Source organism: Pelodiscus sinensis, chromosome 9 (assembly GCF_049634645.1).
Source record: "Pelodiscus sinensis isolate JC-2024 chromosome 9, ASM4963464v1, whole genome shotgun sequence".
Lineage (NCBI taxonomy): Eukaryota > Metazoa > Chordata > Testudines > Trionychidae > Pelodiscus > Pelodiscus sinensis.
This window is the reverse complement of record NC_134719.1, coordinates 43,302,501-43,326,685: the sequence shown is the minus strand read 5'-3', so window position 1 is coordinate 43,326,685 and position 24,185 is coordinate 43,302,501. Positions and strand designations below refer to the sequence as shown.

Sequence of the window (24,185 nt, the reverse complement as noted above, 5' to 3'; positions counted from 1 at the left end):
CTGAAAGGTACCTAGTTCCCTATAATGTAGTCCTGATCTAGGGATATAAAAATGCATTTAAAAATGTAACTACATAACTGCTAAAAATCATAGCGGTTACACGCGCTGTGGTCTCTGCAGTACAAAGCTGAAATATGCTTTATACTACAGAGCGCACAGCAAAGCTGCCTCCCTTGAGTCAGGCTGGCAAGGGCCACTGCTGGCCTCTCTCCCCAGGAGGAGTCTTCAGCCGGTTCACCATGACCCAATGTGTAACCTGTGGAGAGAGGGAGAGGGTGACCAGGTCTTCCACGGCTGGGGGCTGTTTTGGTGGGCCCACAGGGCTGGAGTAGCTCCAGTCCCTACTGGTTAACTGGAACAGGTAAGCCTCACCTGTTAATGGTGAGGCTTACCGGGTAACCTTTTATATCTCTATCCTGAACCTGCACTACATTAATGCAGATTAGGTACTTTTTACAGCACATTAACTGAATGTACACAGGGCAGTTAGAATAGAATGTTAGAATGCTTGACAAATCACACCCCTTTGCCAGCATTGTGAAGTTAAGCCCTTAGAAAGCACTGGAAGTATTCTTCAGGTCTTTACAGTGGCCTTGAAGAATTCTTAAACTTCTATGGTTTTTGGGCGAATAGACTGGCTAATACTTAGCTGCTATGATAAAAACAGATCGTATACACCTGCATGTTTTACTGGAGATATTTTTTCACACTATGTAGCTTTAGACTTGCTAAATTTTCACTAAAATGTTTCATTGTAATAAACTATTGAATCTGAAAAAGGCTTTGATGCACTTTTTAAGAAATGTGTTTAACTTTTATCCTACATACGGTATTATTCAATGTCATTCCAATATTTCTATTTCTGTGTTATTTCAAAGTGATATACCATGAGTATGCTTGGATCACAGCTTCATTTTTCTTTGTCCTAAGGTACAGCTAGAGGTGGATGGAAATTTTCCAATGGCATTTTTTTCAGTGAAACAATACAAATTTGTAGAAACTAAAACAGTGTTTAGGAAAGGGACAGCTTCCACAGATCTTCTGATTTGAAAAAAATATATTTATGAAAAGGCTTCAGCTTTGTTAAAATGTCTTCTTCTGGCATTTTTTGAAATTAAAAGTTTTGTTTTTTTGCTTTGGAAAAATCTTTTTGTTCTGAAATTTTAATTTATATTAAACATAAGCTAAAATATAAGATGCCAGACATGGACCATAATATTTCAATGAACCCAGTCTAATTTTTTTTATCACTGGATTGTGAATATGTTTGAGATTTCAAAATTTTGTCCCCGTGTTAGGAGGTGAATGTTTTAAAATATAAAACTCTGGATGGGAAAATTATTTCCTGCCCAACTATTGAGGTACAACACTCAAGTTCAAGGACTATATGTTAGGATATTAAACTTTGTACTCTGGTGTTTGTATCTGGACCTTCAGGTGTAATTATGCCAGAACATAGTAAGGTCAGATGTCCTGTGGCTTTAGAACTGTTTTAATGAATTGTTCAAGTCTCTTATCCCTAAATTGGGGCTATAACAGTAGATTTCCCAAAACAGTTCTGTAACTGTGGTGTCTCTTTCAAACTGCGCAAAAAAAAAAAAGGAGATATGATGTATAGCACCCTAGCATGCTGAACCCATCAGGTGAAATAGTATCTGATGTCTTACCCAATTAAGTATTGAGCTAGATGGCTGTTGAGCTATATAGTGATTTCTCATCTCAGGGATTTATTTCAGTATAGTTATTGGTTTAATGTCACTGCTACATTTGCTGTAGCAAGAATGCTAATAGTAGGGAATCCTTCTCCCCAGAATAATGTATTATGACGGCACAAGAACCAACTTGTCTAATGCCAAGATATTTTTCAGTAACTCGTGTCCCAAGGCAAAAGCAGGAGTGTGGTGTGTTTCAGTCTGGGTTCTTTGTCCTTTATTTGGATAAATGTATTTTAAATAAAAAGTCATGGTATGGTGGGTGTTGTTTACCTGAGCACATTGGATATATTTTATTTCAATATATTTGCATAGCTCTCATGTGCCTTGCTGTTATTTACATTTATGTCTATCATAGTCATTTGCAGTTTGCCTGTTGCTTTAGTATCTAAGTAGCGCTCTAGAATGAACAGGAAAACATAGCTATTAGGGTACACCCTTTTCTTTTAATTAAACGTCAGAAGACCCAGATGCCAACATATTTATTTTGTCAAACTCTTTCATTGTTCTCTGGTTAGATTGCAAGGTTAGGCTGTGGAGGGTCGTTAATTTACTCATAACTTCTTGGATGTACTAGTTGGAACCATTACTTTGCTTCAGTCCACTAACAGATTTTCCTTTCCTCCCAAGGAACGCAGTGTTCCCCCAAACCCTTCTTTTATGTCCATAAGCAAACTGTATTAACCTAGACTGTTCAGTGCAAACTGTGGTTCTGAAAAGGGAGTTGACACACAGAAGTAGCGAGGGAGAGCGGGGAGGAAATTAAGGTACAAATGGACATATTTGTCTAATCAATGAAAACCATAGAAAATTGCTTTTTGCTTACAGAGCAAAGGACAATATACTATTCTATAAAATGAAAGTATTCAAATTAAAGAGTTCCTGGGGTTCCTTTTATTCAGTTTTAGACAGACAAGGTGCATGAGCTCATACCTTTTATTGGACCATCTTCTGTTACTAAAACAGACAAGCTTTCGAGCTGACACAGAGCTCTTCTTCAGGTCTGGGGAGTCCGTGCAGAGTGTCACAGCTAAATACAAGCAAAAGTCATTAACACATACTTCATGGAACCATTTAAGGTGAAGTTGCCTGTTAACACTTCTCCAGTCACTGCAGTGGGAGGAGCTTAGAAGGATTTTTAAATGACCTGTAACTCCAGAGTCTCTATTCTGCCCTTGGTTTTTAGTAGCTAGCGATGTTGTGGGTTTAAGATATGAATTTAATAAGTGTTGTCAGCAGGCAAGTAGAAGAGTATGGCATGTCAGTCAAACAGGGACTTGTAAATCTCTCATTAATTTGCAAGGGCAGAATTGCGTTCACCAGTATATTTCCATGTCTGCTTTTAGTTGTCAGAGTTCTATCATTCCCAGAAAGGAAAACAGAGATAATAAGGCAATGAATTATAATAATCATAAAATGTCACTGTAGTACCCAAAAGGAGCACTCAAAGGATTTTTTTGTGATTCATTCATGTAACTAAATCACATTTTAATCACTATTTGAGAGTAATCAGTGTTAAGCATGAAAATGCAGCCCCACAGGAAGTTGGACCACACAATGGATCCTTTATTGACTAATATAAATACCCTGAATTGTTCGTTGTGGACCTCGATTATACTTTATTCCAGGAATATGTATATACTTCTAGAGAAGTTACCAGTTTTACTAGTGTTCCTTGTTTTAGGTAAAGAAGTTCATTAATGGCTATTAGCCAGTATGGGTAAGGAATGGTGTCCCTAGCCTCTGTTTGTCAGAGGGTGGAGATGGATGGCAAGAGAGAGATTGCTTGATCATTACCTGATCATTACCTGTTCAGATACCCTCTGGGGCATCTGGCATTGGCCACCGTCAGCAGACAGGATACTGGGGCTGGATGGACCTTTGGTCTAACCCCGTATGGCTGTTCTTATGTAACACACAAAGAATTTAGAAAACATTGTAAAAACGACTAAGGTATAAATGCTCTCCTGTGGGAGAAGAAATACTATTAGAACTCATTGAGGACAATTTTTCAGAGTTGCTGCTTGTACCCTCCCCCATCAGGGGAAGGCATATTGTGGCCAGATGAGAGGGAGAAAATTGGTCTTCAAAAGCTGGGATACTGCTGAGAAATTAAGATGCTTCTCAATAGAGAGCTTGATCTATACAGGTTCTTGGGCTTCTTGCTACCCATGCTTGTTGCAGTAATATTCCTGCACTGAGTCTACCCACAAAGTTAACAGGTTTTGAGGAAAGCATGGGTGCCATACAAGGTAGGTACCTGCTATGTCAAGCGTGGCAAAGGTCCCTCAAACCCATGGATTCCTAGCTGACTGGTGAATGTCACGAGAAGTACCATGATAATTATCAAGGCCTGAAAAATGTACCTGGTACTTATTTAGTGTGTGTCTCTTCCTTTTGTTGGACCTCCTCCCCTTTCCTGGCTGCACTCTTATTTTTGCTATAGTATATTAGGGTGCATCTCTTTCTTCTCTTTTCTGTCTTTCCTTTCACTTTATGTCAGTTCTTTCCCTTACATTGTGTACCCTTTTCCCTCTCTTATCTTTGTCTCTTTTCTTTTTTCTCTTTCCTTTCTTCTCCACAATCTTTGTAAAACTGACACTTTCTCAGTACCATACTTCTCTTTTCTGTATAGACCCGTTGTACACACTCTTTAACATCTCCACTCACATGTATTACTTACTTGAAATTGTACAATATACCCCTAATAGCCAGTAGACTATTAGCCAGAGGCTCATATGGAAAGTAGTAGGTACTTTCATGTGCAGGGGCAATGCCCATGTGAGAAATCTGTAATCCTTTTACGTCCTCTCCTCTTGCTGCTGGGATTCCTATCAGGATGTTGTCAAAAGTCTTTGTTAAGGGGATCCATCTTTCATGACAGCTATTGAAAGTAGCTCAGTATTACCAAGTACAAGAAAAATTATAAGTTAGGCCCCTGCAAATACTATTGGAATAAAAATTAGATTTTTAAAAATTATTAATTTTGGTTTTTTATTTGACTTTTGGTTTTTGAGCATTTAGGGTTCACATAGTCAAGTTTGTCTCTGTAACCATAAAGGCTAGTACCTTAGAACAGGTTGAACCTCTGTAGTCTGGCCCCCTCGGGAACTGACCAGTTCCGAAACAGAGAATTTTCTGGACCAAGAAGGTCAATATTGTCTAACCACGTTACCAACACTTCCACTGCTTACTGGGTTGTTAGTGGATATTTTAGGGGTAATTTAGATCTCAGTAACAGCACAGAAGAGTGAGAACCAGGACTGGTGGCGGTAAACAAAACTTTATGGGACCATAGGAAGCTTGGCCAAATCCATTAAAGTGATCATCCAGCTAACTAACGTCATTCCAGATGATGGATGTTTCCAGACCAAAGAGTTCTGGATTAGAGAGGTTCAACCTGTACTTAGAATTTTTCTCCCTCTTTCTTTTTTTAAATGAAAACTGACATTCTATAAACATCTAACTCCAGGAGTTGGACCTTTAAGAAAAAACACTAAATATTGATACTTTTATGATTAAAATCATGAGAGCTGGCACAACCTCAGGGTTACCTAAATGTGAAGACCTCTGAAGAGCCTCATGGCTGTTGCAAAGGATGTGCATATTTCACCTGCTCTCTTCCTTCTCAGATAAATTTCAGAAACGTGGGGAGTGTATTCACTTCTCTCCCCATTTCCCAGACTCAGGTTTGATGACTTCTCCTCAGTAAATAGCCTCAATGTTTACCTGCGCTGCTGCTCCAGAGCTTTCCCAACCAGGAATAGAGTGAAATTGACCTGTTTCTTGTTGGCAGTAGTCATTAATTTGCATATATGTGAGCATAGATTAATGACCCTTGTATCCCTTCAGGATGGTTCCTTCAGGTTAATGCTGGGGAACATTTGCAGGGAGGTGTGGGAGAGCTAGTACTGCTGTAGCCCTTGCTCAACTGTGAATAAACAGAAGACTTTGCACTCCAGCTTTGTCATAAGTGCTTAATGTTTTTCTTAATCTTTAACACACAACAGTGAATTAAATAGTAACTTCATTATCTGAAACATTGAGAACACCACCCTGTTATCACTAGTCTGTTGGGTTATTCTTTAACTAGCCATGTAGGGAAGGGAAGAATTTCGAGTTGCCACTAGTAAAGCTGCTTTTGAAAGCTGCTTCCCTAATTGAACCTGACGGCAGAAAATTGTATGAAGTATGATATATCAACAAAGCCTTCATAGGTAGATCACAGCATTCCTTCCAGAATGACAGGTGATCTCACTGGCCTTGGGTTTTCTTGCAAATGTACTTGATCATTACAGTATAATTTAATAGGACACAGCAATTACCTTGGATTCACTCCATATGATCTCACCTTTTCATAGCTTTAATACTTGTCCACTCTGGGACTTGTCCATTGCGTTAGCTGAACACTGAGTTAAATGAACAGTTGGTAGCAAGACTAAAAAGGAGAAAGATCCCATAATCTAAAGATTTAAATCCTAAACTGATTCTACACACTGTGTTTTGCATTTGCTACCTGTCTGCTTCTATTGGTGTTAATTTTAATGCATAAAGCCCTACTCTGTCTAGATCCAGAAAAAGAAGAGACATCCAGTTGATGTTGAGATTCCTAGATTTGAACTCTCGGCTACTCAAGGAGAAGAATTTTCTTGACGGAAAGTCCTCTGGCAATAAATGCCTTTGTTGAGCTGCTGGAGTCAGTATGTTGACCTTCAAGGCATGGTTGATGTTCCCTCTGATTTATCCAATGTTTGCTTAAGAGAGGGTAAACTCATAATTTCTATTTTGTTCTCCATAGTGGTTGAATGGTTGACATTGACTTTATCTTGTACATTTTCATTTGTACAGTGATTCGTTATGTCTGTTATCTTAATTTTCTGTTCTCTGAGTGGCTCTTCAGATTTCCATTTATGGGTACTGCACTACCTTGTGGTACCATATGGTAGAACTTCTAGCAGTATAGAGAGCTCATTTGTCCCCTCCTACCTCTTCCCTCAGTATTATGACACACCGAAGGTTTACGTATGAAGAGGGCAGAGCTCCCTCACCACCTCAGTTTCTTCCATGCTTGAATGAATGCGATTCCTCCTTGGAATCAGAGTTTTTTTCTTCTTAAAATAGATAATGCTGGCCCATTTGGTATACAGGTTGACCTGTCTAATACAGAACTCTCTGGTCCAAAAACATCCGTCGTCCGAAATGATTTTAGTAAGCTGCATGGCCACTTCTCGTGGGTGTGGCCAAGTTTCCTGTGGTCCCATAAAGTTTGTTTACAGCCACTCATCCTGCTTCCCAATGTTCTGTGATGTTATTTAGTACTAAATTACCCCTAAATGTCCTCTAGCGGTAAGCAGTGGAAGTGTTGGTAATGATGCTATACAATATTGACCTGTGGTTTGGAAAATTTTCTGTTTCAGAGCCAGTCAGGCCCCAAGGGAGCTGGACTAGAGAGGGCAGAAGCTGCCTGTGTGGGTGATTCACCTTTCACTTCTTTCCTTAAGCTCAAAGTAATTCTCAGATCTGATTCCAGATTTTTACCTAAGGTGGTTTCCACATCAGATTAATAATTTGCTGCATTTCCGCCTAAGATGCACTCTCCTATATGACAGGCTGTCCTTCACAGTTTGGATGTTAGGCCCTTGCCTATTATCTGGAGAGAACTAAGGTTGTTCGTGTATTATATCAAGAACTGGACTGTTTTTTGATGGATTGAATAATGTATTGCTGAATGCTACACGCTGGCAAAATCTGCAGCAATTTGGCCACATTCCATTAGTGCTGTGGTTACTACTCCCCCCCCTCCCCCCCCCCCCCCCCCCCCGTTTTAGGCAGATACCATGCACTGAAATTTGCAAATCTGCAGCCCGTTCTTTGGTGGATGCCTTCACTAAGTCCTATGCTCTGAACTTGGCTTCTAGGGTGAAAACTGGATTGGCTAGGCAGTGCTTTCACCCAGGTTGTGTCCAGACTCAAGGGTTTTTTTGAAAAAAAGTAGCCTTTTTTTGAAAAAACTTCACTTGGGTCTAGACTACAGCCGCGTTCTTTCGAAATTAAATCGAAAGAACGCGGCTTTTCTTTCGATGGCGGTAAACCTAATTTCACGAGGAAGAACGCCTTTTTTCGAAAGTGTTCTTTCGAAAAAAGGCGTTCTTGAATGCAAACAGGGCGTTTTCAAAAGAGAGCATCCAGACTGGCTGGGTGCTTTCTTTCAAAAAAGCGGCTTGCTTTTTTGAAAGTACTGGTTGCAGTCTAGACGCTCTTTTTCAAAAGAGGCTTTTTCTAAAGATACTTTCGAAAAAGCCTCTTTCGAAAGAGGCTTGCAGTCAAGACGTAGCCCCACTGTTTAACTAGGACCTTGTTCCTGCCTGTAGGTTGATTTCAACACTGCTTATCCATTTATCCCATCTGTAGTAATATGCAGAACTACTCAAAGAATAAATGATGGCTACTCTAAATGGTTCTGCAAGTGTGCTCTAGTTGACATTACTAGGGAAAGTTTTATCATAAGACACCACTAGACAATGCAGTCTGCATAAGGATAAGTATTCAAACCCATCTTGAAGAACTCTGGTTACAGGTAAGTAGCAGTCTTTTAATATACCCAAAGATTATGCAGTGGATGCAATTCTCATACAATTAAAACAAAATAAAACCTAAAAGTCACAAAATCTATGCAAGATTTCCTTTAGTTGGACTCCCAAAAACATACACAATTTCACTGTATGTATTAGAAACTGAGCTGCTTATTGCAAGCCTAATAATTTTAATGTTTCAAGAGTAATGGACAAGTTCTGATGCAGCCATCGTGATAGAATTGTCATTATTTTGTTTGACTGCTAGATCAGATAATATTTGCCATGCGGATATTCTTATACTCGGTGCACATTTTAAAAATTGAACTCCATGCTTCCATTTGAGTGTTTTATAGTCATCGTGCCTGGAAAGAGACTACCCATATGCAAAAACTCTGAATGGAAAAGGCAGGTATAAAATATGCTGTTTTTGTTGGATTTCCCTGAATCTTTTTCTTGCATGTGTTGTTCTATTTAAAAACTACTTGTATGACCAATGCAAATGCATGGCACAAAAGCTACTGCAGCAAGTGTGCACTGAATAGGGATGACCAACTTTAAATTGCAATAAAACTGAAATAAATCCTCTTTGTGTGTGTGTAGCTGTAACTGAAAAAATGTGCTTCAGCTAATGCACTAATGCTTTTTCAGTGCTTCACATAACTTAATTTTAAGCTGTGTGGCGTACAATATTAAGTTACAGTTGCTCCCAAGTACATCAGGCAAAATCCATCTAAAGGTGTCATTGTGTGTAAGATAACCGCTATCAAGTTTGTGGTAAAGAGCAGGCATATCAAAATCAGGGTGGAGGCCACAGTAAAAAAGTTGTTGAAGAGGCAGATAATAGAATTAATAACTGAAGCATTCAGAAGCATTACTGAAAAGTCCAGTGTACAAATGAAACCAGTTCAGTTATTTAAAATGTTTTAAATCTTATAAATGTTTTTTAGAATCCAATCCACTTAGGTTTATTCCCACCATTTTCCCACTTGTGTTCTGACTATAACCCTTTCTGAATGGAGCTTGCTAGCCACACAGAAGATGTAAATACATACTGATAAGTAACATAAACTGCCCATTAAATCACTTATTAAAAAGGTAGATGCTATTGTAAAGCATTGCGTGCAAAAGAGAAGAATGTAAACCTTTTCTAATACTTAGCTTTGTAACATGTGCTATACAAACCATCAGTGAATACATCTTCCATACTGTGTAGTGTGTGTATTTGTTGTAAATAAAAGCAAAACTAGCTAGAGAGCTTAGATGCCATAAAATTGCATTTCAAGGTCCTCATTGTGCACAGTATGAGTATTTTAAATATACTTGGATTTAAACTGCATGAGCCCAGCCTGTCATATTCTTCATGTTACACATTTTGGAAACCGCTCATTATCATTATGTTTATCTCCAAATAAATAACCAAATTCCATCCAAGAGCATTCTTTGCCCTGGTGTATCAGGACATTATCTTCAACAATGAGCATAAGTTTTGGCTGTGTATGAGACCCGTAGTATTGTACACCTCATGATATTCAGCATCTTGTCTTCCACAGTAATATCTTATGGTCATATTCTCGAGGTCCTGTCTGCCAAAATGAGGCTTCTTTCCCCTTTCATCAAACTGTACATATAGGTGAACAGCCCATACTACACAAAATATAGACAGAACCTCTGGAATATCTGCTTAGTAACTCTTCCAGGCTTTGTTCCCACTTTTGTTGCCAAGTTTTACATGATTGATTATTCACAACTCTGTCTGTTCATGCCCTTGTGGCTCATCCTTTAATTGTTCAATTTAAGTTGTGAGTGCCTCAGAGCAAGTACCTGTTTAAACAAAAGTATTTGTTGAGACCTGCACCCATGTTCCACTGCAATGAAAGGCACAATAGTCAACATAACACCTTTTGTTCAGTATCTAATAAACACCATTTTGCGCTTTTATATTCTATAGAACCTCAATAAACCACATTTAATCCACAGATCAAAGATTTAGCAAAGATTTAATAGCAGAAGTTTTAGTGAAGGCTTGCATGTCTAATGCATCATTATTTGTAAAACGATACAATTGTACATTTACCAGTACATTATACATTATTTAAATGTACTTTGCAGTTGTCAAAGTAAATGAACAAAGTGCATGTGTTATGGTATTGTTCTCTTTTTCGTTTGTATGTTTGCATACTTGTTAACTCCCAACAGTTAGTAGTTCCATTGTCAGTTCAAAATACTGAGATTCTTTTAGACATGAACCCTGAAAACCCTTACTTAGACTCATTTAATTCACTTGAAGTAAGAAATGGTTGTTTGAATGTGTGTTTGAAATGAAATATATAGAATTAAATCATTCTTAGTACATGTTAATTGAAAAAGGAAATTGTATGAAAGAGCTAATCAGGGAAAAAATCGTTTCTAGTATCTAATATTGTCATCTGTGTCTTCAGTGTTTAGGCTTCTAACCAAGATTCTCAAAAGTAAGTAAGTTATGTTAGATTCCTATGGACCAGATATACAGAAGTGTTCAGTAAATACAGTAGGGACTGCTTCATTCATGCGCCTTCCCCAATAAATAAATAAATCAACAAGCTCCAAAAAATGTTCGCCTGTGATAAGATTTTCTTAATCTGAGAAATTTCAGTTTGGAAGGGAATTATCTTGATGTCATATAAATCTTAAAGTAATGTGTTTGTGCAAAGTGTGCTGATGTAAACTAAAAGCTAAAGTCAGTGCTTGAAATCCCAAATCTTTCTGTGTGTGTTCTGACTTTGACTAAAAAATGGGGTATATTCTTTTCACAGAATATGTTCTTCAGGATAAGGGTACACATTATACTCCATTCTGTAAACTGAAGATACATTCCCAGAAAACCTGTTTAACAATCAAATTTTATAAACACAAGATAGCAAAAAGCATTCTTAAAGTTGTAAAGCTTTTTCACGAATGCTGATCAACCTGTGGTAACAGAGAAAGCATTTCTCCCACACCGTGAACTTTAGTTGCTTGCTGACGGTATTTTTTTCAGAAGATAGCACCCAAAGTGTAGCTCATTCAGTAAATAGTAACCAGTAATGGTAGCAGAAAATCAGTCAGAAGTCCCAAGAAAACTGAAGTAAATTAAAGATGAATCAGAATGTCACTGGGAATATATTTAGGATTGCAAAGAATTTGAATGTCTGTAGTTGATTTATCTATGCTGGGAGATGGAACTTTAAAAACTTGTATTTGTATGGAAGTGGAGAGAAGAGAAATGTACATATTTTTCAATTAGACTTTGGAGCTAAGTTGTTGTTTTGTCAGATGAGAGGGGGAATGGGGTGATGCAGTTTACCCCTCTCTTCCCACATCCCACGTCTGTCTAAATGCCTCCATGAGTGGAACTTTAACCACTTAATGGAGGAGAGCAGGAAATGAATGTTAAATGTGTAAGAAGCCAGACTTACCAAATTTGCAGAAAGGAACCATAATGAATATAAGGCAGGGGTGGGCAATAATTTTTAATGGGGTGCTGTTCCAAGAATGTGGTAAGTGGTTGAGGTCCACACTCTTCCATTATATTAATGGAGGAGGTACAGAAGTCTGGGATGGAGATTGGGTGCAGAAGGGAACTTGGGGTTAGGGATTGGGGTGTGGGATCTGGGAGGGGAGTGTGTCCGGGGGTAGGGGTGCAGGGGTTTTGGCTGTGAGATGGGGTTGGGGTGCAGGGTCTGGGAGGGATATGGGTGCAGGAGAGGATTCTGGCCTGGGGGAGGGGTGTACAAGGAGGGGATTCAGGGTTGTAATCTGGGGCAGGAGTGCACAAATGGGTGCACGGATTTGAGATAGCAAATTGGTGTGCAGGGTCTGGGAGTGGGTTACGACCTGAGGAGGGGTGTAGGAGGGGATATAGTGTCTGGAAAGATGTATGGGGCAGAAGCAGGGGTGCAGAAGGTTTGGGTTACATGGAGTAGGGGGTCAAATCAGCTTTATTTGAGATAGAGAAAGCGAAGTACATTCTTCTGCACAATTCATCCATTTGCGGCCATGCATTACTATATGTGTCCATGCACCTCAATCATTCTCTCCACACCTAATTGAGATATAGCTGAGCTTCTGAGGGATGAGCCTTTATAAAAGGAAGAAAATGTGGACATTTTTTGAGTAATTTCCATGATTTCTGTTAGTCTTCCATCTCTGGAAAAATATAATCTTTTCTTCTATATATTAAAATTATGGTGCATATAGAAACTGTTCATAGCATGAATAATGCATACATCCTACAAATTCACTGCTTTTACATGTGTAATCAGTACAAGCTCTCTCTTGTACTGTTTGGATTTGCAGGGATAATCAGAGAACGTGGTCTCAGTGACTCAGGCAGTCCCATCACTGTGGGAGGGTTTGTTTAGTTTAGAAAAGAGAAGATTGAGGGGGGACATGATAGCAGTTTTCAGGTATCTAAAAGGGTGTCATGAGAAGCAGGGAGGAAAATTGATCATCTTGGCCTCTGAGGATAGAAGAAGAAGCAATGGGCTTAAACTGCAGCAAGAGAGGTTTAGGTTGGACATTAGGAAAAAGTTCCTAACTGTCAGGGTGGTCAAACACTGGAATAATTTGCCCAGAGAGGTTGTGGAATCTCCATCTCTCGAGATATATAAGAGCAGGTTAGATAAATGTCTATCAGGGATGGTCTAGACAGTATTTGGTCCTGCCATGAGGGCAGGGGACTGGACTCAATGACCTCTCAAAGTCCCTTCCATTCCTAGTATTCTATGATTCTAACACAGGAGAGACTTTGACCTCCTTTTAAAGCTCTGTTTTAGATTGTTATGGTAGGTCTGGCTCTTGAGCATGAAAGTCACTTTGTAGACCTCATGAAAGCATCTTTTTGTGGAGTAGGTATTTTTATATTCTCCAGTCTGGTGTGGTGTAGGGTATGCAGTGTACCAGGCAAAATAACTTTCATAGCTGGTTATTGTATTTTCAGTTTTCCAAATTGTAAATTTATATCTCCCCTGTATCTGTTTTGTGTTAAATATATTATGTATTTAAACTTACAGCAACAAGTAAAAAGCACATTACTTTGTATTGAACCTTCTGTTTTACTTTATTCTACGGAAAAATGCTTTTTCTTTATATTTTGTTTTAAAATCCCAATATTTACAGGACTGGATGCTTTCTTTACAATTATTCTCTTGTAGTTGCAAAGCAAATTTCAGAAGTTAAATTAACGTGAAGCATTTATAAGAACAGAAAAATGTTCACTATTTATATATGCAAATATGGCAAGTAGGCTTGAGGGTTTAGTCATGTGACATGTTGAGTTTCCACAGTGGCCATTGAAATTTTCAAGTGGATGATGAGAGTGCTCAGTGCCTGTGACACTTGGAGTCCTTAATCCATGCATGGTCCATGGTGTGTTAGCCACTTCTTTTAACAAACTTCAGTTTTGGCACCAAAAATTAATGGGAGACTAAAATGCCGCAGAGTTTTGTTTCAGTAATAATTAATGAAATGATATGACTCAAGAATAAGAGCCTGAGACAAAGGTGATAGAGCCCAGTAGGATTCATTCCAGTGACTGCATTGGGTTATAGATCAGCCCCTCGGAAGTTAAGTCCCACAGTCTCATGTTAACAACTTCTGCTACTGCCAGTGTCCTTCAGATCCTGTCCCCTTTGGGAATATTCATAGGCCCATATTCATAGGCTCCAGCAGCTCTGCCCAGGACTCCCCACTTCTTAGGCTTTGTTCCCTCTAATGCTGGGCCCATGGGGATCTCTGCCTCCCATTCAGGAAATATTGGAGCCCCTTCTTTTGCCCTGGCCTTTATTCCTCCATACCTGATTCTTCCCTTTGACATGGATGGGCTTGTGTCATTATGAGGCCAGCACAGTGGGCTGAAGCTCCTTCCTGGAGCTGTCTGTCTGACCCAGCCTATCTTGGAATTTAAGTGGTTGCAAGTGAAAACAGACCGATCAAAGTAAGTTTCTAAATTAAAATGAAAAGCACACGCATATCTAGTTCTAATTCACTGAGAAACTTATTGCAAGCAGATTCTTATCCTAAAGAGCAGTTCTTATTTCAGGCATAATATTCAAGTTAGAGACAAACTCTTTTACTCTGACTTGGGTCTCCAGCCCTCTTTGTGAACATTTGGAGCAGTGGTGGGCAATCTATGACCCGCTTATAAAACAAAGGCTCATGAAGTGAGGTAGATGCTGATTGCACACCATATTGTGAGAGCCATATGCTCCCTCTGCACCAAAACAAAGTGCTGCTATATTTCAGTTGGGGACATCCTGCAAATTCAAGGTATGCAAGCACAGTTAGCAAAACTACTCTGTTCTGGGAGACCATTGTGGTTACGACAGCCTTTCCGCCCCCAAGATGAAGAAGGACCGCTCAAGAGGCCCACTCAATAACCTAAGTTGGCCCTCATTGTTTTGGAGAGTGCCTGGCTGTTTCCCAGGCCTGCTGAGGATAAACAGCTGATAGCTTCCCATTGCTTAAATAGACTCTCCCCCAGGGTGGGAATCTTTTGTTTTACATTCTCTTTCTATGGAAAAATACCAGGTTACACAATAGATCCCAGTATCAGGTGATATGGTCACATGTTTTCCTAGGACCTTCTGGACTGAAAGGGCAATCAAGGGTGTTTACAAGTTGACAAGTTGATTACCAAGTTGCTAGGCTTCCTGCCGGCACTGGTATTGACTCTCGTTAGCACATTTAAAACTATAAACAGACTCACATATTTCTGACTTCACATACAAGAATGATACATACACCAAAATAAGATATACAGCTCCAGCAGATTGCGACATTAAAATTGACTTATGTATGTCTTTTGTCTGTATACTGCATGATACTGTGTTTACCGAGAATGATATAAAAAATGAGCATAGCACCTGTTACACAGAATAATCATGGATCTCAAGATGTAACTGTAAATGGGGAATCATCATTAAATGGGTGTGTTTCTGATAGGTTTTTGCAGGGATCTGTTCCTGGACCTAAGCTATTCAACATTTTTATCAATGACATAGAAGAAAACATAAACTCATCATTGTGAATTTTGGGGAAAGGTAAATAATGAGGTGGACAGGACATTATTACAAAGCAATATGTGGATTGCTTGGTAAACTGTGTGCAAATACATAATGTTTTAATGCAGCAAAGTGTAAATTATACATCCAGGAACAAAGAATACAGGCCATATATACTCCATGAGATACTCTGTCCTGGGAAGCAGCAACACTGAAAACGACTTGGAGATCCTGGTGGATAATCAGCTAAACATGAGCTTTCTGTGTGGCATGGTTACTGAAGGGCTAATTTGATCTTTTGATGCATAAATAGGGGATTCACAAGAAGGAGAAGTACGTTTATATGACCTCTGTTTTTGAAATCCCTACAACAATGGCTGGAATGCTGTGTCTGTTTCTGGTGTCCACACTTCAAAAAGGATCTTGAAAAATTGGAGACAGCTCAGAGAAGAGGCCAAGAATGATTAAAGGATTGGAAATATGCCCTTACAGTGATAGATCCAAAGACCTCAATCTGTGTACCTTAATAAGAAGGTTAAGGGCCGAATTGGTTACAGTTTAAAAGTACAGGCAGTCCCCGACTTACGTGGATCCGACTTACGTTGGATCCCTAGATACGAACGGGGTGAGGCAACTCCCGCACATGCGCAGCAGCATTCCCGGGGCTCGCTCACCTGGGTCCTAGGATCCTCCTCCTCCTCGGGCCGGCTCCGACTGGGGTCCCGCAGAGCTGCCGGGCAGAGGAAAAGTGCCTCCCCACGCCCGCTGCCCCCCCCTACTCCCCTGAGCAACAGGCTGCCGAACAGACAAAAGCAGCCTCTCTGCCCCTCCTCCCCTCTATACATGCCGGGCTCCCGGAGCGCAGCAGCGTCCCCAGGGCTCGCTCACCTGGGTCCTAGAATCCACCTCCTCCTCCTCTTCGGCCGGCTCCAACTGGTCTCTGCCTGCAGCAGCTGGCCACAGGGACAGGGATCCCGCAAAGCTGCCGGGCAGAGGAAAAGTGCCTCCCCACGCCCGCTGCCCCCCCCCCCCCCGCGGCCTCGCATCCTGCACGCCTCCCCCCCTCCCCCCTCCCCCCGCCAGCAACAGGCTGCCCCCTCCCCTGAGCAACAGGCTGCCGAACAGCAGACAAAAGCAGCCTCTCCGCCCCTCCTCCCCCTATACATGCTGGGCTCCCTGGGCAAACAAAGACTCCACCAAAACAAACAAAGTGCTGGCCTCATTGTGTTAGCAAAAAAAGGACCCTCCTACTAGAACCCTGGGTGGTGTGTGGAAATAAAGCTATTAGCTCAAAGCATGGTGCAGAGCTGTTTGGTATTTGATGAGTTACTCCTTTAGTCCTGAGTTTGTCTCAGGGACAGAAATAGATGTGAAATCTTCTGATCAGGGGAACAGACAGCAAAACAAACATTAGAGGGGAGTTAACCTTTCCCTATGCTATCCAAAACTAAAAAAAATGTTTGGCTAGAGTTTCCCCTACAATATGTACCAGTTCCGACTTACATACAAATTCAACTTAAGAACAAACCTACAGTCCCTATCTTGTACGTAACCCGGGGACTGCCTGTACCTATGCGGGAAAGAAATATTTAGTTAAAGCGCTCTTCAATCTAACAGATAAAGGTGTAACATAATCCAGTGCCTGACAGTTAACGCTAGACACATTTTAGTAGCTTGTATGTCAGGATATGGCATTCTCACCTTTGAATAGGACTACAGTTTAGCTGTCCACTTTCAGTCTATATTGGCACAATAAGGCCAAAATTCTACAGCAAGTTCTAATTTTTAAAGTGAAGTATTAAAATATACATCCAATAATACTTAAGAAAAATGAGATTTAAAAAAAAAAAACCAATTTGCATCAGAAGCATGGAATGATTGTTACTCTATTTCTCGAAGAGTATGTCTATAATGCAGCGCTATTTCGGGATACTTCTGGTATCCCAAAATAACTATTCTGTGTCTTGACAGCATGCCTGTTATTTTGAAATATCTTTCGAAATAACGGGTGCACTACTCCGATGTTCCTGTAAACCACGTTTTACAAAGAGTAAGGGACATTTCAGAATAGTGGTTTATTTTGAAATAAGCTCAAAATAAGCTACTCAATTTGTGTAGCTCAATTTTGTGCAGGTTATTTCAAGCTAAGCGTGCAGTGTAGATGCACCCTTAGTTTTACTGATGCCATTTTTGGAACATTGATTCAAGCCTGGAAAGTTTCTGTATATTAGTGTCTCAACTATCACTTCATCTCATCATCACATTTTTCTTTTGAATTACAAAGACACCTTAAGACATAAACCTTGTATAAGACCAGTCTTATATATACACAGAAAAGAATGAGCCTCCTTAGTGATTAAATCAATTAATGCCCCAAGAGGAAATAGAGTTGATGGGGAAAATTATTCTTTTCCATTGAACTGCATGTGTTGTGCTTTTTCGAAGTAAGCAGTAGCCTAAAGAGAGACCAAAAAATACAGTGAGCTGAGAGAAATTTCTCATATAATTTTACTCATTTAGATATCAAGTCAGAAGCTGGTGAAATGTGCTTTTACTTCCACCATCAACTGCTCCTTAAACCATGGTGGTAGTTTCCTTAATCTGCTAACATTGATACATTATCTTTAATATTTTATTTTATTGTAATTTATGTTATGCTCGTTGGAATTTCATACATTGCCATGTCATTAACCAGCTACCTATATTCAATTTTTGGCAGGTTTACCAAAAATGCAAGTTGTTAGAAACTACAATGGAGTACCACAGCCAAATCCACATGATGGCCCGCCCTTACACATCCAGACTGGGGACACTATTGAACTCCTCAAAGGTGATGCACACAGCAGGTTTTGGCAGGTATGGGATTAGCAATGGCCACATTCCATTACTTGAGAGAGCAAACTATTACTGATTAATTGCTGCTATACTCTGTAACAAAGGATTTTAGTTTTTGGGTGCTACCAGTGCTTATCCTTTAATCCACAGCTATTGTATCTAGAGGATTGATCAAGAGTTGTCCCAATACATTTTTAAATGAGGTCCTGGGTATGAATCGTTTTACTTAAACAGTTAAAGATGATGAAAGTTCATTGCACGTAAGCAGCCAAAGAACACTGTGTGTTTTGAAGTCACGAGTCCTCTCAGACAATAGAACTAAAGAGCATGTGAGCCAGATAAAAATTTTAACTTGAATGAAAATAGCAGATTTATTTGGAGGGAAAAAATAGCTATGAAAGATTAAGACAGATTATTTGTTTGGGAGAGCCTAAGTCAAATAATTGCCATTTCATTTTTTAGGAAAACTATAATATATTGATTGGATAAAAGAGTTGTTTCCATGGCAACTCAATGTCACATAATTCTAGTTGCTACTTCTGTTACATGCCAAATACAAATTGAAACTACTTCAGCTTTCACATTTTGCTGTAAAGATAGGCATAAGAATTTTAATTTTTTCAATTATATTTTCTTGTTTGTTTTTAATTTGTCAAAATGTGGGTTTTGTGTGAGTGTGCACAAAATGGAAAATTTGAAAATTAATACCATTTGAGGAAAACCTGATGGTAAAGTAAATGAAATAAATGCAAGGGCAGTTGAAAGTTAGAGCTGTTCCTGTGTTTTGTTATTGAGACTTTGTCTCTGAGAATGCAAACGATATATTGATAACCTTTTTTAGCCTTTGGACATATTTTATTTTTGTAAATTACTTTTATTCACAACGGGGAGCTTTCCCCTAGCAGTCTAGAACCCCCAGCCCCTGTGCATGGCAAAGGCTGCAGCAGTCAGCCAGTTAATAAGCCAGCCCAGAGGCAAGGCAGGCTGCCTCAGCTAAACAGTCAATAGCCTGGCCTGCAACACAGGGCAAAGGCTGCAATCAATAAACAGTTAGAGGCCCAGCCCTAGGGCAGGACAAGGGCTTTACCCAGGGCAAGTCAACCAGTTCACAACCTGTAAGCACAGGTAAGTAGTCTGTCGTCTTGTTCAAGAGGGGTTCAGGCACCTTGCCTGTGGCTGCCAGCCACAGGAGGGGAGACTGCCACCCAGTCAAGGAGTGGAAGGGGGACGCGGGCCCTCCCTACACCATCGCGCTCCAGCCCAGGACTCTAATAGCATCAGGTAGTCAGCTGCTAGGTCAGCAGGAATCCAGTTCCAAAACTCACTGACCTGCTATGTCAGGGACAGCGGGAGTCCACACCACAGCCCGCTGACCCTTGGCCAGGCCAAAGTTCACTCCAATTCTCCCCTTTGCACCCCGTACCTGGTTCCGTGGCAGGTCCTCCAGGCTACATGGGTTGGGATTCTATGGCCACATAAGCAGTCCCGCTTGGTAGTCCTCCAGCAGTGGGCCTGGCGGCCCAGGCCAGTTGTTCACTTCCTCCGGCTCTGGCTCCAGCTTCAGCTCTGGTTCCTCAGCGGGTAGGGCTAGGGAGGCTTTGGGCTCCCTGACTTCCTTGGCCTGCACTGGCCCTTCAGGCAGCCCTTTTATATCCCTGGGCCCACCCCCTGTCTCCTTCCCAGGTGCCTCATTTATGTCAGGTGCTGCCCACCACAGCTCAGGGAGGGCCGTTTCCCCCTTGGAGTCAGAGGGTGTCCACACCAACCTGCTATAACCTTGTTCTACAAGGAATAAGGGCTTCTCCAAAAGAGGAGGCTTTTCTGCCATTTGGCCCCGTCTAGACAGGGCCAAATGGTGGAAAAGCCTCTTTTGGAAAAAGCTATGCAAATTGCAGAGCGCATTTTGCGTAGCTATTTCCGAAAAAAACCTATAGTGTAGACCTTTTTAGCCATGATCAGTTTATAATGCATATTAAGAAGTAACCCCACAACATAAGTGTGTATTAAAATCGTGGAGGTTTATTCAAGAAACATTTTGGAATAGTTTATTTGTGACCTGAAAACCATTGTGGATACTATAGATGCATAAAATGATCATAACCTCAGATGTTAGTAATAAATAAATGTTTGTATGCATGCTTATGTGCAATTTGTTTTTATTCTTTACCGCCTACCTAGAAAAAAGCATAAACTAAATACTCTGGTTTCAGCTTCACTACTAACTTAAACCCAACCAAATACATTTTGATAAATATTGAGAAAATCTTCCCAAGTGAAATATTTGTATGCTTGATCTCTGTCCTTAGCACATTTTTATTCTCATGTTAAGATTGTATACACGATTGTATACATATTGGGTTCCTTCTCTTTTTACTTACTTTCATAAGCAGAATAAGCATAAATTGTCCTGGATGATAGCAAAATTCTGGATGATGATAGGTCATTGCTTGACCTTTCCTAGTGAGTAAAGAAGGTCCCAGCACTTGTACTCTCTCAACTGAACCTTTGAAAGCAAATTCCTATGTAACCAGGGAATATAAATTGCTTTTATATGAAATCTTGAAAATGTATGTGTATAGAAAGGAGGAAGTGGTTGATGCCACAATAGTTTAGTTCACCACCTCCATCTGAAGACCAGTTGCAAGTGAAAAGTGAGGTGAGGTGGCCTTATGCAGGTCTGCTGACATCTGAGGCTGGAGTCCCGGACCCTTTAAATCACCGATTGAGCCCTAGGCGGCATGCTCCGTCTGGCATTAAGGGCTGGCTCGGCGGGAGGGGAAGAGCGGTGCGATCTGGGCAGAGCTGAAGACTGTTGCCCTAGCCCTGCCCCTCTTAGCAGTGGTGCTACCCCTTCCTGGAGCTTGGAGCCAGCCCCACCAGTTAGCAGGACTGATGATCTTTGCTCATTCAAAGTCCAGGACTGGGAATATCCACAGTGCTTGCCTGTGTGTGGCTTGCACAGGTACTATCGATCCTTCACTTTTATATATGGTAAAATCATTCACACAGTTAATTAAATAGGAAGGGGGGAGGTGAAAGAGAAAATGTTATGTTTTAACTGGCAATATCAGACCCTTATTTGGAACATTACTAGTGAATACAGCTGTAATAGTGTACCTTTCAAGTAGAATCTCATTTTTATGATTGATGTGGGTTTTTTCCTCTTCTTTTGAATTTGTTCAGTGCAAATTGATACTTACTTAACCTGGGGATAAGTTTTCAGGGGTGACAGGATGTATCATATAAGCTTGTGATGTAATGCTGGTTTTACAGGTTTCCATTGCAATTATACACTGTCCTCAGGGCAATCATGTTTTCCATGTATGCCAAAAGCATACAGATGTGTGCTATACTAGTCTCTTCCACTGTGCAAAACACTTCTTTGATATAGATTTATACCTGTAGCAGTTCATTGCTATTAGATAATCCCTGGCTAATGCCACTGTTGTTGATGGTCTCTTTATATTTTCAGTGCTGCTCCCCAAGAGCAGTAATGCTTCTGTGAAAATTTGTTCTTGGATGAAAAATGAAATCTTTGCCTTTTTGAAGGGCAACTTTCTATGTTGCAGTACTAGGTAGAACTCACCAGGGACTAAGGTACAATGCTTTTATAGGAGGTCACTGCAAAAAGAAGGGAGAATAGACAGAGACGTGCTGGCTTGAGATATTTAGTAACAAAATAGTCTATAAATATCCAAGATAACATCATTGTTCACTTAGAAAAAAATTCTAGATTTGGAGAATTATATATGAATATACGTGCACTTTACTTAACGGGGAAATATGCATGTGGTATCTCTGAAGAATAGTAAGTTACTATGTCTATTCAGTAAATTTCCTCATAAATTCTTGCATTTCGAAGAAGGTAACTGAGGATCTTGCCTTGAAATTGAACTGAAAGAAATTTTGTAGCAAACCTTATCTAAAGTAGCTTTGCAAACTACTTTTGTCCTGGTACATGAGTTTCGTTGTCATCTATTTCATGTATGTTACTAGGGCTCATCCTGGATATATCTAAGGAGATTGGTTGTGATGTCACATGAAGAGATGTGTCAATTTTTTTCCCAAGCTCTGGCCCCATTTGTTGCCAGAAGTTCCGAAAATCTGTGCGTCCCTGTAACGTATAGTGATAGCGTGATCCTCCTTGGTGCCAGCTGAAGAGTTGATGGGTAAACATTATAAGGTGCAACTTTGTAGTATGTGTAAGTTCATAAGTGTGGACAATATTATTTTAGTCTTTTTGACTAAATGTGTTTGGTTGGCAGAACTATTAGGCTGAGTTTTGGAGGGGTAGCCATGTTCATCTGTAAGTAAAAAACCTTAAAAACGATGAATAGTCCTCCAGTACCTTAGGGTATGTCTACACTACCCCACTAGTTCGACCTAGCGGGGGTAATGTAGTCATCCGCAGTTGCAAATGAAGCCCGGGATTTGAATTTCCCGGGCTTCATTTGCATGAAGCCGGCCGGCGCCATTTTTAAATGCCGGCTAGTTCGGACCCCGTGCCGCGCGGCTACACGCGGCACGGACTAGCTAGTTCGGATTAGGATTCTAATCCGAACTAGCTGAGGAACGAGGTGTACAGCTAGTTTGGATTAGAAGCCTAATTCTTCAAGGGACTCCTTTCTGTGGGTCCATATGATCAAAATGTTGTTCAAGGTGAGCCATAAAGATGTTGGCATATTATGAGGCCATGCAAGTTCCTATAGGTATGCTGCTAACTTGAAGATATAAATTGTCCCAAATTGGAAGTTAATGGGAGTTGCATATCTAAACCTCAGGCAGTACTCTGGAAATTTAGGGCTGTACAAAATGATTCCAGGAATCCTGCCCATTAAAAGATACAAGAATAAGGAATCATCCTCCAGTCTCACTGACAAATGTCATTAAAAGTAACAATGTGAAGGTGTTCATTGCTAGTTTATGTGCTGCAAGCATTCTGTAATATAATAACTTGAGCAAATCGGCCCAGACATTTGCTAGTGCTTTTGAGATGGCCTTTAAGGCTTTTGTTAGAGGGAAAATGACTACTTACTCATCATATGAGAAACAATTAACAAGGAAGAGACATGTGCAGTTGAAAGAAATGATTAGCAAACTTGAGGTGCAGTGGTGCGACAAATCCACTGCTAGTTGTGATGGACTGGTGCATATGCTCTCAGTACAGAAATCAGCAGTCACATAACTGACAGCATACATCACAGATTTTTATGCAAAGTGACATGGGGCCTGAGGGATTTAGCGGGATATCTAAAAGTAAACAATAATCTAGTACAGTATTTTAAATATAATTAGGAGTGAACATAAAATTAATCAGATCAGTTCCATAATTAACAAAGAATTTTAAAAATTAAAAAAGCTCCTTTCAGTCTGGAGTGATACCTTCTCCTCCCGCATGGATGACTTAGTGGGAAGATGACTTTCTCCACAGCCCATAGACTACCATGCAACCACATTGAAGTGGCCATTGGTGCATCCCTGGAATACAGGCAATCCACATTCCCACCTGCAGGAGCCTGCCCCTGCCTGTGTCACTCCTCACAAGATGCCGCTCCCATCTCCACTGCTGTCTTCCTGCAGTCCTGTAGATTTGTATAGTTATCTAAGCCATTGATCATCCCTCCCAAGCACCAGGTCAGCAAAATGACTGCTCTGTGTTGTTGGAGAGAGAGAGGTGCCATGGAGCAGTGCTTCATACAGCAAAAAGGGAAAGGAATTCTTCTCGACAGCAGCCCCTTCACTCATCTCACTTACAGCAAAGCTACTGTTGTGCTCCTTAATTTTGAGCCCATGTCAGTTAGCCAGTGGTGCAAAATTTTCACCAAAGTGTTTAAATGAATTTTAGAAGTACTATAAGAAATAGCAATGTTAGTGCTTTGTACTTACCTTACATCTTCCAACTAAGGATCTCATAGTGCTTAGCTAATGCTAATGACTTTGAGTTAAATATGTACAGATAAGGAAGCTGAGTACAGGTTGGACATCTCTTAACAGGCGGGACCTGACCGGTCCCGAACCAGGGAATTTGCCGGACCAGAGAAGGT

The 24,185-nt window shown here is 40.4% G+C and overlaps 1 protein-coding gene and 1 long non-coding RNA gene across 6 annotated transcripts in view; one reads left to right on the top strand and one right to left on the bottom strand.

Moving 5' to 3' along the window:
- LOC102458603 (uncharacterized) overlaps positions 1 to 16,864 on the bottom strand; it is a 93,573-nt gene extending 76,709 nt beyond the window's left edge. The window contains exon 1 of one of the 2 annotated variants that reach the window (XR_331810.3): positions 16,195 to 16,864. This is a non-coding gene — a long non-coding RNA (uncharacterized LOC102458603). Of the gene's footprint in view, positions 1 to 2,645; positions 2,900 to 16,194 lie in introns of those variants that run through there. The other variant, XR_012905975.1, reaches the window with a different exon arrangement.
- Positions 1 to 24,185, top strand: part of VAV3 (vav guanine nucleotide exchange factor 3) — a 254,125-nt gene that overhangs the window by 194,817 nt on the left and 35,123 nt on the right. For all 4 annotated transcript variants that reach the window (XR_012905973.1, XM_075936644.1, XM_006119791.4 and 1 more), the window contains one exon: positions 18,026 to 18,162. Coding sequence is in view for 3 of the 4 variants with exons in the window: in XM_075936644.1 (XP_075792759.1) it covers positions 18,026 to 18,162 (137 nt within the window). In the remaining variant the exon portion in view is untranslated. The remainder of the gene's footprint in view (positions 1 to 18,025; positions 18,163 to 24,185) is intronic.